The sequence below is a fragment of the Cariama cristata genome, unplaced genomic scaffold (genome assembly GCF_000690535.1).
Source record: "Cariama cristata isolate BGI_N322 unplaced genomic scaffold, ASM69053v1 scaffold42116, whole genome shotgun sequence".
NCBI classification, from domain to species: domain Eukaryota; kingdom Metazoa; phylum Chordata; class Aves; order Cariamiformes; family Cariamidae; genus Cariama; species Cariama cristata.
In genome coordinates this window covers 65-9,329 of record NW_009623448.1, presented here as the reverse complement: position 1 = coordinate 9,329, position 9,265 = coordinate 65, and the positions used below count along the sequence as shown (strand labels likewise).

At 37.6% G+C, this 9,265-nt stretch overlaps 1 protein-coding gene across 1 annotated transcript; it reads right to left on the bottom strand.

Moving 5' to 3' along the window:
- Positions 1-6,482: 6,482 nt before the first annotated feature.
- PFDN4 (prefoldin subunit 4) lies at positions 6,483-8,937 on the bottom strand. The gene is made up of 4 exons (XM_009702731.1): positions 8,890-8,937; positions 8,388-8,495; positions 7,216-7,359; positions 6,483-6,902 (listed from the first exon to the last, which is right to left on the bottom strand). The coding sequence occupies exons 1-4, from the start codon at positions 8,935-8,937 to the stop codon at positions 6,771-6,773; spliced, it is 432 nt and encodes a 143-aa protein (XP_009701033.1). The 3' UTR covers positions 6,483-6,770.
- Positions 8,938-9,265: the final 328 nt, after the last annotated feature.

The following is a 9,265-nucleotide window of genomic DNA, read 5'->3' as shown; positions in this document are numbered from 1 at the left end:
AAAAAACAAAAAGAAAATGAGAAACCCACAACCAACCAACCCATGTTTGTCTACAGGTTATCATATATCTAGTTCTTCATCCCATGGTACTTTGTACCTCCAATGATGAGATGCCACAGAAGTGACTGTACAGGTAAACATGACTGCTATAATGCACTCCTTGGCCATTAATAAATATTACTGTCTCCTCGATGGCTACATCACATACGAATGAACTGCAAGGAGGATAATCTGGGAGAAGAAAAAATGCAAACCCTCTGCAACAGTAATCTCACAGTAATATCTGCAAATAGTCCTACAGCTACTCCATATCACTAATGTCCAAAGCTGGAGGGTGAAGAGAACAGAAAGAAAAAACATCCTCAACTATAGCTCCCTCTGTAACTCCAACAAATTAACTAGTAAAATAAATTCTGCAGTTGATTTTGCTACTACTTTCATAAAATCAAAGATCATGACCTTCATAAAATGTGTAATCATAGCCAAAACTCTTCTACAGTGAAGTCCATTTTGCTCCTTTTTTAAAAAAATAGTAATTCCTAGTATGTCTGCATATGAGCTCTAGCAGCATTTTCTGCAAAGTGCATAGTGTACTAACATGGTTCCACCTGCTTAGATAGCCTACATGTATTTGTGTACTCCTACCTTGCTTCAATAAACTCACCAGATTTACTGTCTACAGCAGTGGGAAAAGTAGCTGGGGAGGGGAGAAGGAGGTAGAAGAAAGCTGTAGGGTTTAAAAAGGCCTGCCTTCATGAAGGATCTTGGCCACAAACATGAAATCAACAGTTTGCTAATATTTCTAACTATCTGCTGAATAATTACAGATACAGCAAGGACTATGCACGACTTAACTACCGACTTTGAGGGAGATGTTTGTATTAACCTACCTAACCATGTATCTATTTACAATTCTTATCTCCTAATTGCTGTTTCTTTCATGTAAACAATGCAAGAGCCAAAGAGGGGAAAAATGTACTGTTGCCCTTAATGTGATTTTGACTTTGCACCTCAGAAGAAAAAAGTTCAGTGTAAAATGGTTAGGGCATATTTTTTACAGGAGATTTAAACACAGCTATCTACATAAGCAACACAGGAGTTGCCAGGATTTCCATCTGTGGATGACATTATCCCTGCATCAAAAGTCAACCACTATAAAAGCTATCCTGAATATCTCAAACACATCCATTGCTCTTCCTTTCAAGAGTATAAATTATCATAATGTATTCGTCTTAGGGAGCACATACATGAGAAACATATGAACATTTCTCTAATCCCTACAAAGGAGAAACAAGTCGTAAGTTTTAGAACTTCCCCAGAAGCTGTTTGAGAGCACAGATGTTTAACACTGGTCCTGGGAGACATTTTCAAAAGCAAACTAGAGCTTTTATGGATGAACTTTTAATAGCAATATCAAGCAACTGGGGAAGAAAGAGCTTTCACAACAGAAATGAAACTGAAAGTTTTATTATTTCCCCCCATAGTGTTAATAAAACATAGTCTTGGGTGTAGCATTATCATCAGTCCTTAGCCACGTGCATTGAGATTAATAATTTTTATCTGAGTTGATTTACCGCTCTGGTGTATCCAAAGGCAGTCAGGTTTTATACTTGTGTGCTATAGGTTGTTGTTCAATGACTGGCCCTTACCAATGAGTCTGCTTTAATTTACACTTCTATCCAGATACGTAATAGACAGTAGAAATTTCAACTATAAATATAATTCTAAAAAGTTGTAACTTTACCAGAGCACTGTAAGTCTAGTATGCACAATCCTATTAGCTACAGTTAACCAGGCAAGAAAATCATCAAAACGTGATGATATGATGGACTTGAAGGGGTAAAACTTGACAGAACCTAAAAATCCACTGAACAATGTTTTTCCTCACTTGTGCTGGGCTATGTTGAGAAAGCAAACAGGAAGTTTTCCTAATAGCTTACAGAAATGGCCAGGTGTAGTACTGGCCAAGCCTGTATTTGAACATCAAGTACATCTTGTCACTCCTCTCCCCTGTATAAGTGGTACCAATGCCAGACAAGACCACAGGGCTTATCCTGAAGCAATCCTTTGAAGAACTTACATTATAACCTTGCACCCCACCACTCAGCATCCCCAAGTGTGGGGTTTGCTGGCATTAGTATAGGGGGCCACCTAATGACACCTGCAGTTTATAAACTAAGTCACAGTATACTAACCAGCTTCGGAGAGCAACAGAAAACAAAATATTTTTGTAAATTTGCAGTAAATGGCTGATGTTCTACTCAGGTTTATAATTACATCTCTTTAACAACGCTTAACTATAAACCTGTTTCATCTCTTGCTGAGGGAAATCCTTCATAGCCATTTACGCCTGTGTTTGCTGCACTGTGCTCTGTGCGGTCCAATCAGAAGCTAATGTTTAATTACAAAATAATTTGTTTTTCTGTATGACTCATAATCAATATAAGGACAAACTTAGTTGTAAATAATTTCTGGCAGGCCTTATCATGTCTATATACATCCACACTTTTTTCTCTTTCATGAATCAGACTATTAGAATAACATTAGATAAATTATCTGAACCACTGACTCATGCAAACCAAACTACTTAATTCTGTTACTCCAACAGAAAACATGGCTTTAGTATTCAGCATTCAATCTCTTTTTGCTCTTTGAAGTGACAGTTAATACCACAAAATTATCTGTACTTTGGTTACACACGAATTCCTGTAATTATTGAATAATTATCAACCACATTTATATTATGGAGTGTAATGGTATCCGAGGATCTTCTATACAAAAGTACTGAGCAATAACGAAGGTTCCACTGTAGAAGGTTATGCTAGAGATCACCATGTGGAAAACATTTTTATATCAGCTGACAAGACACAGAATCACAAACAAGCCCCTGAAAAATATAGTAAGTATAATAATTATGTCCTACTACGTTTCACAGAGTTTTTAGCAGGTTACTTTGAAAAACTGGGATGTTAAGTCTCCCTGACATCATGCACTGAAATAAGCTATATTTCGCTGGCTGTTGTTTTGCTAGTTTACCTGTTTTAATTGCTGCAACCACGTGAAAAGCCAGCCATTGGTGGCTCTATGACTTGCAAAACAAAAACAGTATGGAAACTGTACTTTAATACAAAGATTGAGCTGAATAGCTAATTCACTCACTAACAGATCATTGGCCCAATGCTCTCAACAAAGCCCTTAGATTAAAATAACACTTAGCACTTTTATGGTGTACTTCATCTTTGAAGTGCTTTACAAATGTCACTCCCTTGACAATACAGAGAATGACAGTAAACTATTTGCATTCCGATTATATTAGAAAATGTATACTGTCAAGTGCAGCTAAATGATTCATGACATGTACAGAGGTACACAGAAGATCAGCTTTTTTTCATGGACTTACATTATTTGAACAAGATAACTGTAAGGCAAACATTAGAGATAACAGCAATTTCCAATCTACCAAGAACAGAAAGTACTTAGAAGACGAGGCACTAAACAGAATAAATGCTAACGGAAAAACAATTGCATATATTCACTAGGGAAGAAACAGGTTATTAAAAGGGAAAACTAGGACTCTGTGAAATACTTTCAAGCAACTGATGGACAATCTGCAAATTAACTTCTATAATGACAACTTAAGAACAAAAAAGAGTTTCCTGCATATTCTATTTTACACATATAAAAATATCAAATGATAGCCTGGGACAGTAGTTCTCTAAACTACAAAAGTCCAGAGACTCATCTGAAAAAGGCTGTCGGATAATTACTTGCCTGACTTGCAAACACAATTGTCCAAACCATACAAGGAAACTGGACATTACACGTGCAAAAAGGCATCTAGATTTTCAAGCCTATATGGACATACAATTTGTAGCAAGGACTAAGCAAACAGGAAAGAGGCATCGTACACATAAAAGCTTAAACTCTAGTAGTACAGGAAGGCCTACTGAAATGGCCTAAAGTATACCAACACCATGATAACAAGAAAAAGAAAGAAAATAAGGGAGTGAGGTCACAAAACAAACCCCAAAGAACCGAAATCCAGCACCAGAACAAAAAGACCTTTGGCATTCACAAGAACACTCTAACAGCCTTCTTTTCCCTGAACACCAGAGCTGTAGATATGGATAATTCCACGTCTAGGATACCAAAGAAAAGCAGGGATAACACAAGCTCTCCATACCTTGCCAGCATTCTCCCTTCGGGTCCTTTACTGAACTAAGGTCCCCATCGGCTTTATAGCTGCCACTGGAATCACAGTTACACCTTACAATCTGCCTTTTACTTTTCTGTAATGATGCCATATCCATACTATGACCTATCTGGAAATCACAATAATTTTAAATACCTTCAGTCTGCACAGCCATGAATATTCTCAGAACAGTAGAGCTGGCACAGCAGTCACTTAGGAGTGAATTTTAGAGTGTTACTAACCAATTAATGAGAATGTGATCATTGCAGCCAAAATTTCACTTTACTAAAATCAGCAGCAGCACTTGCAGCCTAGGCATGGCCTTACCGTAAAACGGGTTTCCCAGTTCTCTGATGCCATCTGCTGGGTGCTTCTCATTATGGGTCAAACTCCATCACTAGCTCAGTTTTCACCTGGAAAAAACTCTTTTACATTTTCTTTGGTTTATATAATTATAGAGACAAGTGCATTGGATGGTTTACTTTTAACTTACCAAATGAATTGTTTGGCTGTTTAGAAAAAAAGTCAAGATACCAGCACCTCCTAAAACTGTAATTTTGCTCTCAAATAGTTTTGGACTAAGTGCTATATCTAATAAAGCAGGATAAGGCAGAGCTGAGTCACCAAAGTCCACAATACTCCTATCAGCTGCTACCAAATAACTGGCTACCTTCTTCTCCCTTTAGTGCCTAAAATAACAGCTCTGGGTCACCCCACAACTCCTCTAAGTAGTTTGGTGCCAAATGCCTGCCTAACACAGAAAATTGTATGGAGGGTTCAGAAATTATGTAAAGGAACACCTATACCTCCTTGAAGGCCCAACACACTTGATTTGCTACAAGCACTGGTTCACAGATAGAGCAGCAGAGTTGCCATGGCTACCACATCCACATTTTACCTAAGTGTAGCTGAAGTATTCACTCAGGAAGCAAGGAAAAACTTGAACTCTTTCCTGAGACATAGGTTTCAATTAAAACCACAATCAACTAGAAAACAAGGTTAAATATCTGTACTGTTATAGCCAGGGTATTTGTACACATGTCCAGCAGCAGCAGTACACAAACCACTGGAATTCTACTGAAAAGAAACTTGGGCAACACCAGGGCTAAACAGAACATAAGCACAGCTTTTGACACAGCCGTCAGCTGACATACATTGTATGCAATACAAGTGCTTGTGCTGAAGTACTAGACCCTCAATGTCTAGACAGCCTTCTTTTATGGCTATGTTAAACCTTATACACAATGTTAATAAACTTACATAAACAACTATGTAAGTTACAATGTTGTAATTCATAAATAACAATGCACTGGTGAGGTCCTGTACTGTGTACTGAAGATCATGTTCAGCATCACTACTCTGTTAAAACTACTTCAATAATAAAGAAGTCAAGTGGTTTTTTTCCTACAAACTCACACTGTTTGAAGAAGAGATGCTACACAATTGACACGTGATAGATAGGTACTAATGACTTTATAAAAATACACCCATCTCATACTCTGATAATTTACATTAAGAACAGTGACTGTAGATTAATATTTGGCCAACTGAATTCTCTGTCCACACTATTTTGGAAAACAGCTTAAAAAGATGATTTAAGTATGCTAAGACTTAATTTTTAAAAACAAAGTCATAATGAGGAGGTATTTCCTGCACATACATTAATCAAAGCAGGCAAAAGTCCAAAAGCAGAATTACAGTGAGATAGTATGTAATTTTAAGGATGAAAGGAGTCAGCAAATTAAGACATTTAAAAGCTACATTCAACTCCACATAGTCATGGAGGCATAGTTCCACAGATTGATGCTGACATACCAACATCACCTATGAACAGTTCTGACATTAATTTGGTACGTAAATGTGAATTTAGAAAATGACTGTTCAGGAAAATTAGAAATTAAGACTCACCATTCTGACTTACATAATCTTTTGTGATTCCCAAATACAAAGTAGTAAATGACTGAATATGACTGTGACTCCAAAAGCTTTTCTTCAACACCAACGCGAGCTTTCAACAGCCCTCCTTCCTCCCCTGTCACATTGTTGCCACGTTGTGCACTGAGCTAACAGTGTTTATGCTATCTGAGCTAAGACTGAAAAACAAAGGATAGATTTAGTATTTCCAGGACGGCTGCTAAAAGCATCTAAATAGCATTACAGCTGAATCATGCCCTATATATTACAGAGAAACTTATATCAAACAGCCACTACAGCGCAAAGCAAAAACACACCATTTCTATTGATTTTATACTTCAGTATTTTCATGAGTGGAAAACAAGACCAAGGAAACTACAATATGTGCCTGACTTTATTACCTTAATAAACAATGCAAGTATTCCAATCTTGATGCTTTACCAACAGTATGAAGCTAATGCTTTCCTGAACAAATAAATAACTGCAATAACCAAAATAAGAAAGCTCTCATTAAATACATGGAAACCAAGACAGGAAAGTTTAAAAAAAAAAAAGAAAAGAAAAAAAGAAAGTGTGTGGATTTTTTTTTTTAATGTAATTAGAACAATGTTATCAAAACATTTAATAAAACAAAGAAGAGTTGTATGGTATATTTAGAACACCTTTAACTGTCCTCAGCCTCAAGATTTATGTTATTTCCGAACTTTGCATAGAGCTGAACTTTCAGGTCAGATAACACTCTCTGAATTGATTCCACTCGGGATTCTAATGCTTCAATTTCTTCTTGTAAACTTTTCTAAAAAAGAAAAAAAAAAAAAAATCAACCAGTTATGTAAAACAATCCGAGTCATGTTTGTCAGCAACATATAAACAATAAAGAGGTAAAGCTGTAAGACTTATTATGGGGCGAACCAAAGGCTAGCATGACTTTGTATGCTGGCATCCCAGTTATGACTTAATGTGCATGCACATCCCTCTCCTCGAATCATAAATCAAACATGAACTTTAGAAAGTAAAAGGTTCAAAGGATGAACTGATCATACCATTCCAATACTCATCACACTATAGCAGCCATTACAGTAAAGGAGCTCCCTTTTGCCCAGACAAACCTTTGCCTCCTCCAGCATCTCTTGTGTCTCTTCTTGGGAATGACTAATGAAGACATCTCCAATTTGGTAGGGTATCAGCAGTGAATCACCATCATCAAGCATCATGATGTCATCACAAGCATCTTCCAAATTTTGAAGTTGTTTCTATTTATCGAGACATAAAAAAGGCAGTCACTTTGTACTAGTTACAATTATTTCAATGGACACATCGTCATACTATCAGTTGAATAATGAACTCAGTGAGCCTGCATTTTGGGCAAAAATCCTACCTGCCAGCATGATATCAATATGTTTAATAGAACAATTCCAGAGCTGTAATTTAGCATAAGTATTACATTCAATGGAGTTGTACCAGTAGAAATTTCTAGTTAATACTCATTATCTGTCATTAACAGGATAATTAACTGTCTAGACAAGGGAAATACTAGTAAAATTTAAATCTTCTGTATCTAATATACTCTTACATGGGATTTTTTTAATTTAGCTAAAGAACAGAAAAAATTAATAAATAAGAAAGCAAATGTTAATTACTTTATTGGAAAAGTAGGATTGTTTAGAGTCCCACAGTCCCAGCACCTTAAGCCATCGATGGAACATCAACTAAAAACGCAACATTTTTATAACAGACATAAGTAATTATAGAAAACATTTTGTGACAGTACTAGCTTTTTTAAAAAACTCAATAAAACTTTTTCGGAAATGCTATGACTGATGTTGAAGGAAAGTGAATTAATACTAAAAAATAAAATTAGAATGATGTATCCTCTTCAGCCTAGCAAAAGAAAACCTCTGTGCTCCTAAAGACAACCTCTGTCAATACACTGAAAGAAGAACGTAACAAACAACTGCCTTACTGGTTCAAGAAAAAATAAATATGAACAATATCAGGCAGGAAATTTTACGAACACTACAAACAGCCATTATATAGAGACAATGCTTCATATACGACAACTAAGGAGTTCTAAGAACTGCATGCAGAAATATACTAATGGCCTTTATTTCTCATGACTTCTTTTTCCACTCTGACATTCTCTGGCTATTTTCAAAGTATCAGAAATCCCATATTAGAACCAAAGCATTACTTACAGTAAGCCACAGCCCCTATTTTCTGTGTTACAGCTGAAAATTAAATCAGAGCAATGAAGAATAAGTGATATTTGAAGCAAATATACCTTTTTCACTTCTATTTCTTCTTTCAGCTCTGTGATCCTGCTAGTATTTCTTGCAAACTTGTTAATTTTCTGTTGATCTTCAAAAGTAACATTGACATCTTCTGCAGCCTGCAAGGAGAGGTCAAAATGAAGACTTCACTTCTTATATTAACTTCAATCTCATCTCACTACAAGATTACTTCTACAAATCTTCTGAACAATAGTCTCACAGCCACTACGTTCTGCTTATACACCTGATTCTTTAAAATGTCTCCTCGAGGACATGAGCAATACCCACATTTAGCTGGGCAGAGGCTCTAGTAACATGCAATTAAAACACCAGCTATCCACGCCAAAGGTTGTTTCCTTGATACTACTGACAGCTGAACTGTTGACCCCTGCTCCAAGATCACTGCAGAGCACAGCGTAACATGTCGATGTAATCGGGCAGCAACATCATTTTACGGTAACTGATTAACTCTCACGTCCTACGGCGCTACAGGAGACTTTAAATCCACTGCACCGTGCCCCACGCAGACTCTCCCTGACGGAGCCGCGGAGGTGGCGGCATGCCCCCCCGCCGCTGGACGCGGGCCGGGCGTCCTCCATTCACAGACGGTTTGTGCAGCCAGAAAGAGCTTTTGCCAGTTTATAACAAACTGTACCACCACAGGCTTCGTAACGTCCGTGTAACCAAATCCGCACTTACAAGTTTGATGGCACGATAAGCGATTCCGATAGAGCCAAGGTAACACCGCCAGGACCTTAATCCACCCACAAACGACCGGGATATTTTCGGCAGGGCCTAAGCCGAAGCTGGCCTGACCCGGCAGCGGCCTAGGCAAAGGGACGGCCCCCCTCCGCCCCCGCACAGGGCTGCCGCCCGGGGTGCCAGCGTG

Bases quoted from the DNA above. Each gene is read 5' to 3' on its own strand.
- PFDN4 (XM_009702731.1), bottom strand. From the start codon at position 8,937: ATGCCGCCACCTCCGCGGCTCCGTCAGGGAGAGTCTGCGTGGGGCACG. The intron at 8,496-8,889 runs GTGCAGTGGATT...CTCTCCTTGCAG, and splicing joins GAGAGTCTGCGTGGGGCACG to GCTGCAGAAGATGTCAATGT. The intron at 6,903-7,215 runs GTTTGTCTGGGC...TTTCTTTTTTAG, and splicing joins AGATGCTGGAGGAGGCAAAG to AAAAGTTTACAAGAAGAAAT.